We start from the raw sequence: 20,098 nt of genomic DNA, 5'->3' as shown, positions 1-20,098 counted from the left end.
AGCAAGTTTCTGGTGTACATCCTTCGGTGTTAATGCTAGGTGTTAGGTTAACATTAGGTGTTAATGTTTTACTGGGTTTTGAGGTGATAATAAAAGTCACAGGAGGAGGAATAGAAATTTATAGTAGAAACTAATTTTTGTGAATGAGATAGTAGTTCTTCATGGAATGAACTCAGCAACTGTTCAGTCTGTTTTCTCTCTTAACCTTTGATACTTGTGGTCAGTGAAAAAGTTTTAAGGTAGGATTTTTCTTTTTTTTTTTTTTTTTAATAGAAGTACTGCAAGATTTTCCTCTGAAGATTAGGGTTTTTTAATTGGGATGGGTGTTTTAATTTTCTTTACATGGTCTTTCTAGGTGGCTTTATGTTACCTCTATTTTAAGTAACTCTTCAATTATTTTCAGGATTGTACTGCCTTATAACTGCATTATTTTTTTTTTTAACTCACTTCTCTCCTTATCCTTTCCTTTTCATTAAACCCATGTGCAAAAGAGGAAGGGAATCTTCTTTGAGGTGCCAAACCCTTTTATTAACATGAAAATATAAAACTTCTGGATGTTAACAGAATAAAATTTCTGCCAAAACAAGCCTCTAGAGAACAGGGCAAGTCTGTAGTAGGAGCATCCAACTTCTTGAGAAGCAGCTAGGCTATAGCATAGTAAATTTATTAGAAGGAGTATTCATTTCTTTCTGATACCTGTTGAATTTGTTTGCCGTTAGCCAAGGGAAATAAAAATGCATGGTTCTTCTTTCTTAGAATTTCCCCTTGATTTGGTAAAGCAACTGGCAACATTTCCTGTTTTGCTTTTTACCTTCCATAATTTGATGCAAAGATTATTAGATGGTGATTAAACATAGTTGGTAGCAGTCAGGAACATATTAATGAACTGAATATGGGAATATTGAAATAAGGCAATAGATCTTACCACAGTTTTATTGGGTAACTTATGATATTACCAGATAATACCAGATCAGGGCCAGTTCATACTTTTTTTTTTTTTTGGTGGGTTGGGTTTTTTTTTAGTTTTTTGGGGTTTTTCTAGTTTTACCAAGTACAACTGGGACTTATTTCTCTAGTGTTTGCATTTTACGTAGAGAAAAGTGCTGGTGACTTCCAGGCATCGGGAATACATTCTGGCCTAAAGCCTGAATGGGGCAGTAAAACTAATTTTTCACATATGCTTTTGTTTGCCATTTTCTGTTGCCTTGACTGGACAGGTTGCTGTCATTACACTTGGTGTCATTCACCAGGTACAGGCTTCTAAAATGTGTGAGGATCACGATCATGTTTTATATATTCTGCGTGTAACATTTAAGATACGTATTTGTCCCTCCTGAACTTTTCTAAGGATAAGTGTTTATTTTTCCTAACTTATCTTTGAAATAGGCAAAGTGTGTATCTTCATATGAACAGTTGTTTTTGTTACTCTCTTTGAGATTCAGTAATAAGCAAATGACTTTGAATATAAAATTACCATAAATCACATTTTTTAGAAACTGATTAATTGGCTATTAGTAGCACTGTATTTTCTTGATTTCGTATACAGAGAAAATTTCCCTTCCCAGTATTTTAGGCAAAGATTAAATTAGATCATGAGCTTTTATTGAAAATTTGGGGTTTTGAAATGTCTTTGTTTTACTTAACATGTTTAGGCATACACCTGAAGGGATGAACGTAAGAAAGCCAAATGAGAAAACTAAAAAGAGTCTTAAAACAGTGTGTTGGATCTAAGTATTCTGTTCATGTCCAAAAGTATTACAGAGAACTTTTGATTTTATGTAACTGATAGATTATTTTTGCTTTTGTGCAAGATGGAAATCTTAAATACACTTTTTGTTCAAAACAGATGCATGCAAGAATCTGCAAAGTCAAGTGATACTGAAAATTCCTATAATTTGGTGTTAAAAGGTAAGGGTCCCTGGAAATTTTTGGTATGTAATCAAAAGAAGAAAAAAACAAGAGATGTTTTCTGACAAAACCAAGGCTTTCTGCTTTCCACAAAAAAAAAAAAAAAAACAAACAACTTATTTGGTTTTGTATTATCTTTTTATTGTAACAGCAATTTGTTTCTTAATGCATATTGAGTCAGCATCTTTCAAAATGACACAAGCCTGAGTCACACAGGGAACATTTATTTCCATGTAGTACTTGTCTGCTGGTAGTACTAGTGGAGTGGGGTTTTGTTATTTGGTTTTTGTTCTGGTGTTTTTTGATATTTCTCTGACAGTTTTAGGCAAAGAATTCTGTTAGTAAGACACTGAGTCCTGTCATACTGCTTTGGAGTTTAGGTCAGAATTAGAGGTGGTTGTTCTCTTGTGTTCATCAGCACACAGAACTTTATAGTCAGGTTTATTTCCAGGTTTCTGGGGTTTTTTGTGGATGCTATGCCCATTCCACTGAGACACTGTTTTGTTTTTAAAGGATGCCCTTTTTTACGAAGTAACTGATTTAGTGAGGTTTTTCTTCCTATTTGAAGGAGAACAGTCCAGCTAGGCAGCTGGATGTGAATGTGATTTGATTTGTTTTCTACAGCTTGCATACCAGACCTACTGGTATACCAAGGTATACCTAATGTAGAAGTTTCTGCTAGATAGGTTGGAAGAACAGGATTTTGACTTGGAATAAAAGCTGGTTACTAGCAGTGGTGAACATACAGAGTGCTGAGACTGATTTTGGAGGTTCATGGTGTTTCCCTTCTGGTATCAGTTTGTCACCTGGTTGTTAATATGGCATTCTGACACTACATGTTGATTTTGCTTCAGGCTTGAAAGGTGTCTCTGACAGTACCTCTTGTTCTGGTTTTCCACATGAATGTGTTACATTCATGTAGAAAGTGATTTCGGCAGATAATGCCTCCTAGGAAGAAGTGACTAGATACTATTAGGGGAAGAGAAGATTTCAGGTTTCAGGTATTAGAAGGCAAAATAAAAGGTATTGAGGTTTTAAGAGCTCAGATACCAAGAAATAGATACAAGTTCCCTGAGGAGGAGTCAAGAGGAAGTGCACAGTTAGGCTTCTGGTCATGTAAAGAGATGGGGGCCTGTGTCATGGAATCTGCAATGCTGCGGTGATTGAAGCCAAACCTGACAAAGTTTTGTACTATTCAGTAACTTCTGCATGTTCTTTGTTGTTTTACTTCATGTTCTAGCAAAGTTTAAGGCTGAAAGTCTTTGGTTCTTTTTGTGGTGCCTAAGGTCCTTCTTACCAGATCTGAGAAGCAGGATTACATCATAATCTTAGATGAATATACACACAGTAACTTATGTTTAATGCATGATTTTTAAAAAAGACCTCCACAGACAAAAGAAGGGTGCCTGGGTTTGCTAATTACTGACCATTTATATATTTATTTAGAAATAGGTGTTACTGTTTTGCTGTCCTGTGTTAAGTTAGTGAAGTCATGGCTTCTTGCCTTAGTGGCTTCACCATTTAAGAAGGGGAAAAAGTACTAGAGTTAAAATAATTCTGGATTACATCGATCCTCTTCGCCTTTCAAGTGGAAATCTTGTGTATATTGTTTTCAGCCAGATGTGTCTTGTGCTTGACAACCATAGAGACCAGTGACTATAAGAGAAAAGCCTTTCCAATACTAATCTGATTCTTTCTTCCTGTGTCTGGACAACACAGTGCAGTTGGAAGTCATTTGTGTGATCCAGTAGTGAATTTCTTTTCTATGCAGAACTCTTCTGTTGTACATAAACAGCCCTTCCAGAAAGTTGCAGCCAGGTGTGTCATTCATTTCCCATGGCATCTGCAAAAGGTGCTGAAATTCCCTGACACTGAATTCTTACGGAGTTACTATATTACAGGATTTGGAGTGTCTCACATCTTTCTATATTTAGTTCAGGGTTGCATCATGTCAGTATGATTAACTTATGCCCTTTTCTAACAAAGACTAAGTCTTTTTGCTTAGCAAATTGCCACACATAAATTTGGCTGTGTTTTAATAAAAAGCTTAACTGAATTTATTTCTAAAGTATTGAATTCAGTATTTTATAAGTAAATAAGTTGTACAGTTCTACAGGGACCATTAAAGAACATACAGCTTGGATAGAATTTTAATTGCAGAATCCGCCTAATATTTATTTGAAATGGTTCCTGCCTTAAGCATGAAATATTTTTCCATAGAAATTTCACATTTAGGAGGTCCTAGGAGTTCTTAAATGTCATTAGTTCTAAGCCTTTGTAATATTTTGGAAATGGAAGCTTTGTTGTCTTGTAGCATGGGAAACACATAAAGCAATGTGTTTATACATTTTCAGCTGAAGATTTGAAGACCCACAACTCCTCCAGAGGAAGCAGTCCTTCAGGAGATGTTAGTGAGGACTTTCTTAAAAATAGACAACAGAGCAAACTAGATGAACTTTTGACTTTAAGTTTGGACGTGGATGAAAAGGTACTGAGAAATTATGCTTTCTCTCCTTAAATAGTTTAAGAAATTACAATCCACATAATTGGATTATTGTAATTACCAATGCTGTTTTATCAACGAAATCTTAAATTTCCTGAAATAAAAAGAATATTAGCATTTCCTACATGACTGTGTTTTGGCAGTGTAATCTTCGCTTAACAGAACTTGATTTTTTTTTTTTATTGTCACCAACAATTAAGCTTCAAATTAGAAGTGAAACAGGATATTGTTACATCAGTTGCAGTAATGCTGTATTTGCAATGGTACAAAAATTACTGTTCCAGTGTACACCTATGAATATTGCTTTGCATTTGACATTTTTACATAACATACCTAATTTTAAATGTTGCTGTTAAATGCCTCTCAGTATCAGAAGTATGGGGCAGTGTCGGAAAGCTGGGGAGCTGCACAGCCATCATGCATCAAAGAAGAATCATTCTGAGCTTCATTACTTGGGCAGAAGGGCCTTTAACATACAGATTTCTAGCTGTTCGGAGGGAACCATTTTCATGCTCACTGACTTTATCTGACCTTTCTCTGTCTTCCCTCCTCTAGATAATAAATCTAGGTCTTTTAATATTTGCTGAAGTTTTATACTATTTGCTCCTTTGATAATGAATTGGAATTTACATCTCTCTGCCACTCATATGTAGTTGCTGATAGCATTTACTGTTTTCCACTACTTAGGAATGGCTAATGGTTTTAATTGGATAAGTTAAACTGTAAAATTCACAGGGTTAAAGTTGGTAAGTAATTGAGAAGTGAATCAAACAGCAGAGAATCAGTTTCCCTTTCAAAGTAATTTTAAAGAAGAGAACATTTCCTTCAGCAAACGGAAGTGAGGCTGCTAACATGCAAGTCACAAAGTTAACAGTGCCATTTTGTTTGCTGATCTCCTGGAGAGACAAAAAAGGTCTGTCAAATTGTAAGGTTTGCTGAAGGTGGGGTACTTGTTGCAGTGTTGCCAGGTCAGTCCCATTTGTGTTGTTTCATAGCTTTGTGGCTTTATAAAATCAGTGTCCTAGTGCTTGCTTTTCTATGCTGTGTTGGACAGTAGAAAATATATACAAATAATCTCACCCAACCCAAACTCAAACCATAAAATGCATACTAAGCCCTACCTAAACCTGTTTGTATGTGGATAGAAAATAGCAGTGCATACCTGCAGGGGGAATGACATGGCAGAACACTTATTGCAGGTGCTCTACCATCCAGGGAGATTTTCAGATTATGCTTTTTTGATAGTTTTTCCAATTAATAATCCTGTGAGAAGGGCAAAAACTACACCTGGAGAAAATGCTAAAACTATTCACAAACTGGTAAAATAAAGTTTGGAAATCCAGTGAGAGCATATGCATCTCTAATTCTTTGGCTATAATACATTTGTGATAGAATATGAAGTCCTAAGTTACTTCATGAATAATGGACAAAACAAAGCCAGGATTCTATGACTTCATTCTATATTAGTCTTTTCAGATTCTCTCCTCCAAATATGTTTCTTGCTTTTTTTCTCTATATTGCTGGGGATTTTTTAGCTATCCACAATTGTGTAGAGCTGAGGAAAAGGCTTAAATTCCTCCTCGGTGCAGTTTTAAATTTAATTTCCACACATCTGTCATGCACAGTTAGGGTTGGGCAGTGGGTATAAAAATGCTGAGATTATCATGGGAGCAAAGAGAAGACAGTCACATTGCCTTTTTTCCCAATTAACAATCACTATTTCAAAGAACACAGTGTATAAAGGCAGTATTCCATTAACAAAGACGTAAGAATAATCCTATACACCGAATAACAGTTTCTACAGTTAAGACTGTCTTACCACACCTTGCAGTGATCACTAACAGTTTTAAGTCTGTAGAGTAAAACCTAACAGGCTTAGTAGTGCTTTGCTGTACCTGAAAATACTTTTAAATACCTTCACAGTTCAAGCTTGCAGATGGAGTGCCTGATGAAGAAGAAAATAAGACTGAAGCTGGAAAAAGGTACATATAATGTGTCCTTCATGTAACCTGTGGTATTTCCCAGTTACTATACAAGTAACTATACATATATATACTATACAAGTAAAATGTGATTACCTGAACACTACCAGTATTTAATTCAATTTTCCATGTTACTGGTAAATATGTGATGAAGAAAATAAATACATTAAATAATACAATTTCACTCCACAAAGTACAGAACAAGTGTAGTCATAACCTGACAGGACAATAGGGCTTATTTTGACTTTTGACTGGTGACAAAATATATTAACTTCATGACAGTGTCTCACTTTTGCATCTCAATGTGAGTGTAGCATAAGATGCATTTCTTGCCACAATAGGACTTACCAGAACTTAACAAAACCAAAAAATAGTAATAAGTAAGTCATGAAGCTTTCCTTTTTCTTTTCTGCTTATGAAAGTATTGAAAGATCTCATTCAAATTCTGGCTGACAAATATTTGTACAGCAGTAGGAGAAGGTGCTTAAAAGCATGTCACATGCAGTTAAGGATATGCTTTACTATTCTTCTAGCTTCAAGCTGTGTTTGTGGTGTTTATTGTACACATTTCTTAGTTTGATTTACAGAATGACAGAATCACTGAGTAAGCTGAGTTGGAAGGGATCTGTAAGGATCATTAAGGCCTACTCCTGGCCCACCATAGCACTATTCCCAAGAGTCACACCATGTGCCTGAGAGCATTGTCCAAATGCTTCTTGAACTCTGTCAGGCTGGTGCTGTGAACACTGTAGTCAGTTCCTGATCACCCTCTGGGTGAAAAACCTTTTTGTAATATCCAATGTAAGCCTCTCCTGACACATCTTTAGGCCATTTCCTCAGGTCCTGTCACTAGAAAAAAGAGATCAGTGCCTGCCCGTCCTCTTCCCCTCACGAGGAAGTTGCAGACTTCAGTGAGGTCTCCCCTCAGTCTCATCTTCTCCAGGCTGAACAGACCAAGTGACCTCTGTCATTCCTCACCAGGCTTCCCCTCAAGGCATTTCACCATTTTCATTGCCCTCCTCTGGACACTTTCTAATAGTTTAATGCCTTTCTTACATTGTGGCACCCCATACTGCACTAAATATTCAGGTGAGGCCATGCCTGTGGAGAGCAGAGTAGGATAGTCCTGTCCCTTGGCCAGCTGCAGATGCTGTCCTTGATGCCCCCCAGGACACAGGGCCCTGGTTGGCCCTCCTGGCTGCCAGGGCACTGCTGACTCACATTCAACTTGCCATGGACCAGGACCCCCAGGTCCCTTTCCACAGTACTGTCCTCCAGCCTCTCATTTTCCAGTCTGTGTACTTCCAGGGTTGCCCCATCCCAGATACAGAATCCATCACTTTCCCTTGTTGAGCTTCCTATGGTGATTGTCCATGACTGAATTACTGTCAGACTGAGAAATTTTCATTCATCAGCAGTCCAGAAGTGACAGAGAATTAGTTTTTGTAGAAAAGGTATACTTAAGATGAAATTCTTAAGTTAGAAGAGAAATAACATACTTTAGAGTGTTATGGTTTAGGAGCAGTAATCACCAATTAGCTACTGCAAAAATTAACCCTGTCCTGGCTGGAATGAGGACATAGTAATCTTCAAAATAACCAAGAAACCTTAGCTGACATAGAAAGAGTACTGCTTTTTTTTCCCAACAGCACTCACATTTCTGCGACAGGCCTGATTGTGCCAGAATTCTGTTAGTGGAGAATACTGCATCTTTTTGTTACTCCACTAGAGAGCTCCAAGCTTCTCCTTCTGCTATAAAATACCCATTTAAATTTGCCTTAAATAGTTCTTTACATTATAGAATAAGTAGATTGTGCTGAACAAAGTATGTTTGTGCAATGCAATACTCTGTTCACACTATACTCTGTGTGGTTAGAGAAGAAACCTTCCTTTGGAGTTGAACTATTTCCTCTAGTTTTACTGGAAAATGTTACCATTGCAAAGTTTTATCTAGAAGAAAATATAGTTGCTGTTCTTATTTAGCAAACCCCTCTTCTAGTGATGCTGTTATTTTAAAAAATGCTTGTAGACCTATGCAGTTTACAGTTCCTGGCAAAATTTTACGTAGTTTCATGTCTAGATTAAAGAAATCTGAAGGGAAACTGCTATGAAAATCCTAGTGTGTCAGAACTGAGGCTGGCATCATGAGGAAGCATAAGATTTTAGGTGGTAATTTGAAATTTCTGAGTAACTAAAAATGCAGATTGTTTTATTCCCTCTGTAAACCAACCCAAATGCATTGATGAGAATAACGATTCATCTTGAAAATTTTGGGTTTATTAGATGGAATTTCTTCCTCTCTACAACAGCATTTTTATTTCAAATTGTATTGAAAACCTTCCAGAGTTTAGGAACTGTTTGAATTGTCTTGGCTATCAGAAGTATTAAATATCTTGAATCCCTCAAAGTTGCAGAGGTAGCAACTCTGTTTCTGTCTGCAGAGGAACAAGCAGGTTAAAACCAAGATTGTACTGAACCAGGATTCTTAATTGAAAGGATGAAAGGAAGCAAGATCTCATAAAACGGGATGATACTTTTCCTGTGGCTTTGTTCACAAATACAAAAAAGATTACCAAGTATTTTACTACCAATATTTTTAGCTTATTTTTGAAAATACTGCATTTTAGTTGTTTAACTCTCTGGAACATACATATTTGGGAATAAAAGCAGAACAGTCTTTAATTGAAGTTCTCTTTGAAATCACCTAAATCTTCTGTCCAGTAGTCAGTTTTTAGGAAAGAAAACAGTTGATTCATTAAAACTAATTTGAAAAGCCTTGAGGTTTACTGCTTTGTCAGATATTAAATAACAGACTAATGTAAAGTAGATGCTTCTTCAGAGGTGACAGAAATCATCTCAGTCGTTTTGTCAGCATGGCAGGGGAGGGAAGAAGTGGTTCACAGGTGCCTTTTCTACTTACTTATTGAATTTCATACGGTTATGTGTTAGGGCAGAATAATCTCAACTAAAATCATAATCAGATTGGACCAGGCAAGTGAGAGTAATAAAAGTAAAATATTTGAGACTGCTGGCTATTTAAATTTATGGCAAATTTTGAAGTATTGCATAAAGTATTGAAGAAATTCTCATCTTTTATACACTTAATCTCTCTCTCTTTTTAGACATGCAGTACATGAAAGAAACCCCTGTTTAATTTTAACAAACTAATTTATTTTAACAAAATTTTGGTTTTTAATACTCAACAGTGACTGTAAATACAAAGTGAACTGTGAATTGCTATCAGGATTGCCGTTGCCATTAAATGACCGAAAAGTAAATCTCTTCAGTGTAACTACAGAGATGAAATCCTGGACAAATGGTATTGTATGCTGAGCCCTTGGAATTTTTTTTTTGTTGTTGTTGTTGTTTTTTGTTGGTTTTTTTTGGTGCTTTATTTGCCAATGAAATCTTAAGTGGCTGGAATTTTACTTGCATATATAAAAGCAAAACTGCAAGATCTCATATGGTAGGTTAGTGAGAGGTTTGGGGTTGGGTTTTTAGCAGAATTCTATTCTAGAAATAATTCTATCTGATATTTATGCCTCTCAGGTACTTTAATGGTACAGCAGCATTCTTAGTAGTCTGACACATTGTGTTTGACATGTGTTACTAGCAAGTAACTTGTTTTCCTTTATTTGTGGTCAGAGAATGTGACTGCAGATTTGGTTTGTTGATTGTTCTTAATAAAACTTGCTAAAATCATTTGTGCACCTTGCTGAAGGTCAGAACTTTGTTATTTATGCCAGTTCAAATCTTTTTGAGGCATTCACTACACTGGATCAAATAATTATATAGATTTAATAAGTAGTACTTCATGTTGACCCATTATATTTCACACGTGGGACAGATGTCTGTGCCACCAGAGAAATCATAATGGAACTGTAGTCACTGCACATAACAAATATGACATTTAGCCTTGCATAAATGCATGGTTTATTTGGCATACAAGATAGAGAAAAATAGGAATCAATTACTTGTGAATAGATACTGCATTCTGTTTCTTTGCAACAGGTTTGGAAATCAATGTTTTTGGAATTATTGATTAATATGGATAATTATAAACATGGATTTCTTGAATTAAGATCAGTCACAGGGGTTTTTGTTTAGTTTCAAATTATACTGTCAGTCTGAGCTTGTAGAACAGTTTTATCATCATGTCATGTAACACTATTTTATAAAGTAGTGCAAGAAACACATGCTATAAAAAGCATTTTTTGAATATGTCTTCAGATTCCAGTTGTTTGAAATTGTTTGTGTCTTTGGCCTTCAAGGCACATGCACCTCCGGAAGAGTTCTTCAAAGTCTTCCTTCTTAAAGTTATTTGAAAGTTGCCAAATCAAGAGTTTCTGTGCTAGGACAGAGCAAAACAGGATTTTATTCCCAGAACTGTGCAGGCAGGATTGGCTATTTCGCTTTAGAGCCTGCTTCCCTACAAGTCTGATCTACAGTCAGCAAGGGAGAGTACAAACTCTTGAAAGGACCTGGTCAGAAACTTTGTGCTTGGGGATGGCAAGAATCTGAGGAAAGATCAAATTCCCAGTGGCATTTTTCTATAGTGGTTGGCTCTTTTCTCAGTCTTTTTCTTGTCACTAAATGTATCCAGTCCTATTGAGTGACCCACCATCACTTCACAAGTTTTTGCAATGTGACAATACATAAGATTTAATACTCATTGTTCTGCATTATGCTCTGTCCTTCCTATCCTGTGATAGCCCTATCTGTTAGGAAGACATGGAGGTGAAGAACCATGTACCTAGTGCCAGTCTCTAGTAGAACATTCATTACTGGATGCTCTTCAGTGGCTGTAGTTTGCCAGAAGAGGCTAACCACCCTGTCTTTTGAACACTCAGTTCTTTGAAGGGGCCAGATGGGAATCCTAGAAGGCAGGGCATTCAAAAACTCTCATTTGTTTTTAGATATGGAGTTGAAAATTTGAACTTTTATCTTCCATTAACATTATTCATTTTTCAGAGAAAGAAAACTGTCATTAAATGATAATTAAAGTTCTAAAACGAAGTTTCATGGTTAAGAAACCATGAAACATTGGGCTTGAACTTTTTACTTGCATTGCTTAAAACATAGAGTATTAAAGGTTTTCTATCAGTTCAGAAAAAATAGCTTAAATTTAGGGCTAGTGATGTTGGAATGCAAAGATTACAGATAAAGTGGGTAGGTTTTGAAATTAAAACTTCTGGACATTTTTATTCCTTTTCTTATCTCTGTAAGTTAGAGCAGGAACCTTGGATAAAGTAGTGAAGTTTTTAATTTAAATGTGCTTACTCTTGAAGTTTGTGTAAAGTCTCACTTTTAAGATAATTAAGAAAACTGTAATTTAAATTACTGGTTTTAGACTGCATTAATCAAATTTTCATTAATCATTGCTGTGACTTGAAGGAACTCTAAATATAAAGGAAAATAAGATAAATGAGAATGATTTCCGTATGATTCATTTTTATTATGTGATTTGCGCCCTCATCCTAATTTTTAGGTAACAAATCTTCAAGAAGTACTTCACTGCCATCGAAGAATTGTGGAGATTTTGAACCATGGAAGATGGAGAAAAATGCAAGTGTGAGTTGTTAAATCTTTGATTTCTGATCCTTTGGCACTAAATTTCTTATGGCTATTCAGACAGTTCCCCATGTATCAAGTGAGAAACTGTGAATCTGTATATGTTTTTACGCCTTTACAGATGTTATCACTGAGTAGGTGTAATTTCTGACAGCAAAATCAGCGATGAAGGGACTGCTATTCACAATAACGTTTTCTTGATTTCCATTTTAAGCTTAAGCAAAATCAAATAATGATTTTTTGCTTTATTGGTGTTCGTAGAACTGAAAAGCAGACAAGGTTTCACATGTTTAAGACAGCCTGCTTTATCCATGATTCTGTGAACTGAAAACGGGTTAAGGAAGTTGATGCCCCAGAATTCTCAGATGATGACTCAGAGCTGTGCAGGAACTTGTCACCTTTCTCCATCCTCTCTACTTGTTGTCCATCTCATTTAGCAGTTCTTGCATTATCCCTGTTTGTGGTCGTCAAGACAGGCTTTTGTTGTATTAGACACTAATGTGACATGACAAGGGATTGATCCTTGCATCCTTTGAAATGCTGCAAGTATAGAGATGAGGTTTGTTTCAAAGGCTTAATTATAGATCACATTTTCTACTTTTGTTTATAGTTTGTAGATACTTTGAAATTTAAAAAAAAAAACAAAGACCACGTTTGCTTTCAAGAAATATTATTTGGCTTTTTCTGCTTGTTGTAATTTTATTTTATTCCAGGCTTCTCGGTCGGTCCAGCAGATCCTTGATGCACTTAACTTGCCCCGTAAATACTGCAGATATTACTTCATGACTTCACGTGGGTGTGAAAGAACAAAATGTCAGTTCTGTCATGTTCTAGGACAAGGAGATGAAAAGGTAAAAAAAATTATTGATGTAAGGAAAAGATTCTAAATGTGAACACTTTTTAAAACTAAAACATCATCTCCTTTGTTCATTTATATATGGGAAGTATGTGATCAGAGACTGATGAATGAAAAAATTGTTCAGAAAGCCTTCCTCTCAAGGTCTTCTAACATTTTCTTTAAACATGGTATAATTTTGAACTTGTAGATGCTTTAACACACATCAGCAATTAGGCTGTACAAATACAAAGCAGCAGAATGGACAGATCCTGGGAAATGTCTATTCTGCATATCAGAGACTTTGAGCAAACCTTTGCAAAGACTTGGTGTATACTGTTGAAACCAAAAGCCATCTATGGTATATCACCTGCATATTTTGTGGAACAATAGATAGGTTTGTTTTAAGATGATGTAATCTCCTTAATTAGAGCAACAATTCTCATAATATTTGCAAGCAAGAATAGTTTTCCAATGATGGACAAAGTAAATGTGTTTTCAGGTCATTTAACAGAGGCATTTTGAGTTTAATTCTTCCAAGAAATGTGCAAAGCAAGCTAATTGTACTTACAAGTAATAAGATTTTGAAATTGGCTGTTAGATGAAAGTTAGATTCTAAGTTAACTGGAAGCAAATGAAAACATCAGAGCAGGTAACCAATAACAAACGCCTAACTTGTCCTCATCAGGTCTTACAAGATTTATTTCAAACCTACCATCTTACTGGTATGAGTGCAATTTTATCATTGATGTCAGTATATAAAAAATTTCAGAATCAAAATGCAAAAAAAAGAACTTGCAGTTAACCTGTTAGACATAATTGCTAAAAAAAATTAACACCAAAAGCAGCTTGTCCATCTTCCAGATATCTTAAATATACTGTCAGAATTTTTAAAATACATCAGTGTAATTTGGTTTTATTTTTCTTAATGTTTTCTCTTTTCCTTTAAATATATATATATATATATATATATATATATATATATAACAAAAAAAGCTGCTTTATATTTTTGTTAATGCTTTCTAACCCCTTTGAAATGGGGGGTTAAGATATGACATCTTAAAAATCCTAAGATAATTTGAGAGTAGTTTTGTATGGAACATTTTTCCTTTTTTCTCAAGTGTGGTATATCTTTGGCAGGCTGTAGTGAATATTTGTAATTTTCATGTAGTTTATTTGAATTACTGTGGTTTGTAGTGCTTCATTATATTACAGGCACATTAAAGAATTGTTTGCCTAAAATTATTAAAAATCCATTCTATTTGATTTTATTTGTGGTGCAGCACTCCAACAGACTTTTAACCCTTCTACCCCCCAAACCTAGCTAAACTTTCCTGGTAGTCTAAAAGTATACCTGAGGTTTTTTTTGTTTGTGTATGCATTTATGTTTTTAGACCTGTCCATTTAAAAATGATAATAGGCCAAGCACCTCATGGTGGCACCAAAGTACATAAAAGAAAAACAGGTAAAGAAGCTATAAAGGCGTCTAATCTTATGTAGGAGGAATAAATCTATTCAGGAGAACTGTTGTGCAGACTGATAGTCGACTTGCTTAGAGCTCAGTGTTCTCAGTGATAATAGTCATCAGAGTGTTTGAAAGGAAATAACCTTTCCCCATAATGGCATTTTTTTCTTTTTCATTGAATAACTGGTTGATGCTTTAAGGTATAACTTCCTAGTATTTACCACTTTACAGTTGTAGTTGATCACACAACACAGCAGTGCTTGAATTCACAAAGACATCATATGTTTTGAAAATCAACATACTCTTGAGCTCAGGAAGTTGTACAAGTTATCCATTTTTCAGGATTTTTTTTAAAAAGATGCCTCTCATTTTCAAACAGTGAAATCTGTTTTGTATTAGGTAAACAAAAGACTGTTTCAAATACTTGCCAGAATATTTAAAGGAAGGGTGGGTCTTAAAAATACGTATCACAATGGAGAAGAGGGTAAAGGAGGTGATGCTGGGCTCACCTCCATGGTCCTCAGTGAAAGGGCAAGACACAGTGAGCTTAATTGTGAGTAAATTGTTTTGTTCAAATGACACTTCAGAGTGTAGCACAGGCAATCATTTCATGGTTAAGTAAGTGGTTTCAAAACGTTGTCATGCAAGCTGTATTTCTCTTTGTGATTTTATTTTAGCTTTGTGAACCTTGCTCTTTTTTTTAAATTTTTTTTATTCCTGTCCATTGAAGAAGTTTTTACTTTCTGTGACTTCATACTCTCCTTTTCCTTGATCCTATGAACTTCCAAACTGGAAACAGAAAGGATATAAAATAGGAAGATTAATTCCTCCATTAGTGTTGTCTTACAGCTTTAGGGCCTTGGAGATATGTTTCTATTGTGGTGGATTTTGGTTTGGTTTTTTAATGTGGCTTCCTAGAGAAATATGATTCTACACTGTCCTTTTATTACAGTCTCTAAAGACCACTAAGTGACCTTTGAACCATTTGGTCAGTTTCAGTCACGTTGAATAGGAATTGTGTATCTCAAAGCTTCCACAGTGTTCCTGTAAGAAGGATCCTGGTTTTGATCTCACTGAGATAAAGGCTGCAGTATGGGGGTTTCTTCCTTATTAAACAATAGAGTGGGCACTGACTGGGAGATTCTGAAGTATTTAGTGAATTTCGGTGCTTGTTCTTCTGGATAAGCACCTCTGTGTTACTGTAGTAGGACCTCGTTCTTAGTGGAGAGTTGATTGGTTGTATAAAATACAGAGGCCTTTATTATGGTTTTATTAAATTGTTGTGTTAAATGAGTCATAGAATCAACTGATAGGTGACGGAATAGTGTGATTTATACTGCCTTTTGAAAATAGGAATCATCTCTTTCATGTACCTTCATTCAAAATCTAGTACAGATAACTCAAAATTTAAAGATTCTCACATTTTTATATAGTCTGTGGGTGCAGTTACACCTTTCAAAATTGGAACAATTTAATCAACTGAAGCCTTCTAGAAGGTGTAAATGAATAACACATTTAGTTTCTTTTATTAATGTAATACAGCATGTCCCATGATTGAATACTACTACAACTGGTTGTCCAAGCAATTTCACTAATACTGGGAACAGTCAGAGCTCCAGATGCAATATTGGCTTTTTGTGGGAGTCGGTCCAAAGAAGGAGAAAAACTAATTCCAAAAGGAAGCAAACTAATTTCCATACTGTAAGCATGTACTAAAGTTTATTATGGAGATGCCCTCAGCCACCCCACCCGGGAGTGTAGATTTGGATTGAGTTAACCTATTCCCAAGTGACACTTCACATGTATTAATGACCAAAAATTTGACATGATTTTCTGAAAGTGTATCTTGGCATATAGCTCAACATTGCAATACTGCTTCCAAATAAAAACAATAAGCTTTATTTATACTTAGATGTATAATTTTTGTATTCTCTTGACTTGATGATCTAAACAGGTTAATGGCTTTAAAATAAGATGTCTTGACCATAAACCAGTATCTTCTACTTTGATGATAATTCATTTGCTGCATAATGAACTTCATGAGTGAATCCTCCGTCATTTTGAAGTTGCATGTAAAAATAAACCTGATTCAGTTATGTAAGACCATGACTACTAATTTAGGGCATTTTCTGTCTCTTGATGTTTAACTATTTCACAAAATTGTATTAAATATGACCAATTTACATTGTTGTGCAGAAAGACTGTGAATGTTCTGGAAGTGACAAAGAATTTCTAAAAGGGGGTGGGGTTTTTCCCTAACTTGGAATTCTACGATATAATGTCAGTAGTCTTTATTTCTTCATCTGCAGAGATGGAGCAAAATGTGTAAGTATCACAAAGCTGACAGCTTAAGATGTTAAGACAAGAAAGTTCCAATACTAAATAACATTAGAATATCTAGGTATGGATTTCTTTTTTTTTTTTTTTAGTCAATTCAGTCTGCGGTGAAATGGCTCATTAAATCAAGTTAGTTCTGAGCTTTCTGTTCTGTATCCTAATGAATGATTTTCTGGGACAGATTCTTCATTTCTGGATGATTTTTTGATTTCTTAGTGGGTATACTCATGGAATTTTAACTTAGTACATTTCACTTTTACATTTTTATTTCCCTTTGTTTATAGTCTGCCACATTTATACTAATTCTGAGCTGCATTTTCAAATTTTTTTTTTTGTTTGTTTTTTTGTTTTGTTTGCTGTGAGTATATACATACACATGCAAACATTTGTGATTCCATCAGCCTCTTTCCCAAGCATTGCATCTGCACTATTCTTCTGTTTGATTTGTTGGCCTTTTGATAGAACCTTTGCCTACATACCCCATTACCTTCTTATATCATTTGTCAGTATGTATGGCTTAAATGGAAGCAATGTAAAGCTCATTATGTAACAGAACTCATGCTTGGAGTAGTTCTTTTGTTTGGCATAAACTGAAGTTACATTTTACTATAGTTTTTTTTCTTTTTTTACAGATTTGCATGGCAATTCTAAGGACATACATTAGTATCAAAGAATCAGGCCTCCTAAAACGTGCAGGTATGGTGCAGTAGTAACTGTTTATGTATCTTTGTTACTTAGCTTATTTAAAGCAAATTAAATGGGCTGTCAAAAGAGAAATGGTTGCCACTTCAGCAGTGAATAAAAAGTTCTTCAAATGGAAGAATACATTTAATCCCTGCATTTTAATGGTTTGGTTTCCCAGTAAGGCTAGAAATTTAGATAAGCACTTATCTCAGGAGGTTCTTAGAAATCTTATTTCCACATAAAATGAACATACCTGACTTTGGACTAGAAATAGATAAATAGGGCAGGGAGGAGGTTTAACAGAATCCGAATTTTATTAAGGTGTTTTTGAACACCCTGGCCAAACATCAAAAACCTGAGAATGGAATCTCTTGAAATCAAGTGTTGCTACTGCGCCCACCCCCAACAGCTTTCATTTAGTCCTTACACCATATATGCAAACGATTATGATTAGCACATTTTAGGGACTGCAGTTCATTCAGATCCATCTGAGCTTTTGAGTTTAGTCAGAAAGGGATTTTGTTTTGTTTTTACTCTGGACAGTGATTCCTTTTATACTGGTCCTGAGCAGTCTTTTAAGTTTTTTAAAGCTTCTTAGAATGTAGCAGAATGAGAACAGGGAATTCAGTTGCACTGAGTGCTGCAGTGTTCCCATGCTGAGCATGAATGTTTTAATGTGGATAACACTGGATACCCGCAGGCCACAATACGTGTTTGTCAAGGAAGAGTGGCACTGGAACAGATTGTAAGACCATCCACTGTAACACAGCACTTCCTAGAGCTTCCTGTCTGGAAGGGCCTTACTACCTTGATGCATGTACCAAATCTAACCTGGGTTTGTGCATTCTTCTTGTGCTGCCCCAAATCAGCTAAACTTTCTGGGAACCTACAGGGTCTACAGTGCTCAGCTCAATCATACAACATAATTCAGAATAGTCAGTCTAGTTCTGGTAAAGTTAACACTATATTCAAAATTGATCCTTTCACCCATATTTCTCCTATCCCTGTTCCACAGTATCTCGGATAATTAAGACACTGTGTCTAAAATGTAAGGAAATAACTTGTTTAAATAGTTAGCATCAATTAACCCCAAAGTGAAATTAAATTTAATTGATTTTCAGTCCAGATATTTGTGCAGTATTACAAAGAAGTTACTCCTGGTGTGGATTTTGCTTCTGAAGTGCTGAATGATCTTCTTGTTTCATTGCTCAAGAACTGCTTGTTGCAGGAAGTATTTCAGATATTGAATGTAATTGTACAAATCAAGACACTGGTAGGTGACTTTGTAATATTTTTTAAATCTTAGTTTCATAATTTTAGCTTTTTGAGTACTATGTGATTTATAGTAGTAGGTTTGTTTCTGGTACTCAAATCTTGGGTGATGGGAGTAATTCAGAATATCCTATTACAAAATCTCTAAGCTTTCTAATTGAACAGTTGCAAAACTGATTGTGCTTTTTTTGTCTATATTAGCCAGCTGTAGACGTTCTTCTGAAAGTTTTTGAGCATATGGCTTCTTTGAATATAAGAAATGCTGTGCCTACATTAATCAGTATCTTCTGTAAGGTATGAGTTTGATTTGTACTACTGCTGCATGTTGGAATTTCTGGAATATATCACCTGTTTGAAAACTCAACCATATCAATTTAAAAACCAGTACTGAAATAATATTAAAGTCTTATTGTGAGTAGCTGAATTTGTGGTATCAATTTTCATTCATTCCTTTGGTTTTGACTGCATTTTTCCCAAGGTTGTTTGCCTCTTAGCTCTGAAGATGTGTTAAGTCATCACAACTTTTAATATGCTTACATTTCTTACCTTATTTGATATTGCAGCTCATTGATGCTGGTATGTTCCTTGAGTTAGAACATTTGGACTACATTATTAAGTTACTTCACCAATTGCAAGTTTCCAGTTGGGAAATGAGTACTGTTTTGAACATAAAATCCAGGTATGTCTTTAACAAGCTATTTCTTAATTATAACTGCCTACCTCCTTCTTCAGCATATATTTTTATAGATTTATGTGGAATCTTTAAAAGATGTTGAATGTGTTGGATGAAAAAACTATCGTATCATGCCTAATTGCATTTTAAAGTGCTGTCAATCTACTGTGTTTCAAAGATCAAGCATTGTTAAATCAAAATTTAGATTTTGACCACAATTTTTTTTTTCCATATCAATCATCATTGTACAATTTGCTGCCAGCTGTGATAGAAGTTTATATAGCTAAGCAAATTAGAAACATCATGGTTTAATATATAGTTTCTAATATTAATATATCATTTACCCACTTAAGCAAATGGTACTTCTGCAATAAACAACTCTTTTAGGATTAGTTATAATCTAAAGTAGTTTTCTAGTTTCCTTTACAGTGTGACTACATAAACATTTGTGCCAGCACTACTAGGGAGGAGGGTCATTTTTTGAGTACTGCTGGGATATGCTAGACAAAATGTCAAATCTGTTCAAAAACTGCTAATATTTCACCATCTCTTGAACAAGATTCTGATCCTTTTTAATTTTTGTATCGTCTGCCATATATACACACAAGTGCAGAAACTAAATTTGTGATTCATAAACATACCTTTGATACTTAATGGAAACCAAATATGCAGAGTGAAAAGAGCTCTGCTCAATTATTTGTTTAATACATGCAATAACTTCCTTTGGCAAGATTTTAAAGGAGTGTTTTCAGTGTGCAGTTTGTGTAATGTGAAGGAAATAGGATCAGAAATCACATCAGTTTACTGTTCATATATGTGATGATTTGTTTTTCAATAGGCTATGTTAAAATTCATGTATTATTTTTTT

General features: G+C 35.1%; 1 protein-coding gene across 3 annotated transcripts in view; it reads left to right on the top strand.

Moving 5' to 3' along the window:
* The window catches only part of TOPAZ1 (testis and ovary specific TOPAZ 1), a 40,167-nt gene that overhangs the window by 6,299 nt on the left and 13,770 nt on the right, over positions 1-20,098 (top strand). For all 3 annotated transcript variants that reach the window (XM_085569332.1, XM_085569325.1, XM_085569341.1), the window contains exons 3-12: positions 1,847-1,908; positions 4,263-4,396; positions 6,335-6,393; positions 9,600-9,712; positions 11,882-11,964; positions 12,678-12,815; positions 17,234-17,297; positions 18,407-18,558; positions 18,759-18,851; positions 19,121-19,236. In XM_085569332.1, the coding sequence (XP_085425458.1) occupies positions 1,847-1,908; positions 4,263-4,396; positions 6,335-6,393; positions 9,600-9,712; positions 11,882-11,964; positions 12,678-12,815; positions 17,234-17,297; positions 18,407-18,558; positions 18,759-18,851; positions 19,121-19,236 (1,014 nt within the window). The remainder of the gene's footprint in view (positions 1-1,846; positions 1,909-4,262; positions 4,397-6,334; positions 6,394-9,599; positions 9,713-11,881; positions 11,965-12,677; positions 12,816-17,233; positions 17,298-18,406; positions 18,559-18,758; positions 18,852-19,120; positions 19,237-20,098) is intronic.

This window comes from Lonchura striata, chromosome 2, assembly GCF_050655825.1.
Source record: "Lonchura striata isolate lonStrDom1 chromosome 2, ASM5065582v1, whole genome shotgun sequence".
Classification (NCBI taxonomy): domain Eukaryota; kingdom Metazoa; phylum Chordata; class Aves; order Passeriformes; family Estrildidae; genus Lonchura; species Lonchura striata.
Note: the sequence above shows the minus strand (reverse complement) of the source record. Positions and strands in the feature narration are given on the sequence as shown.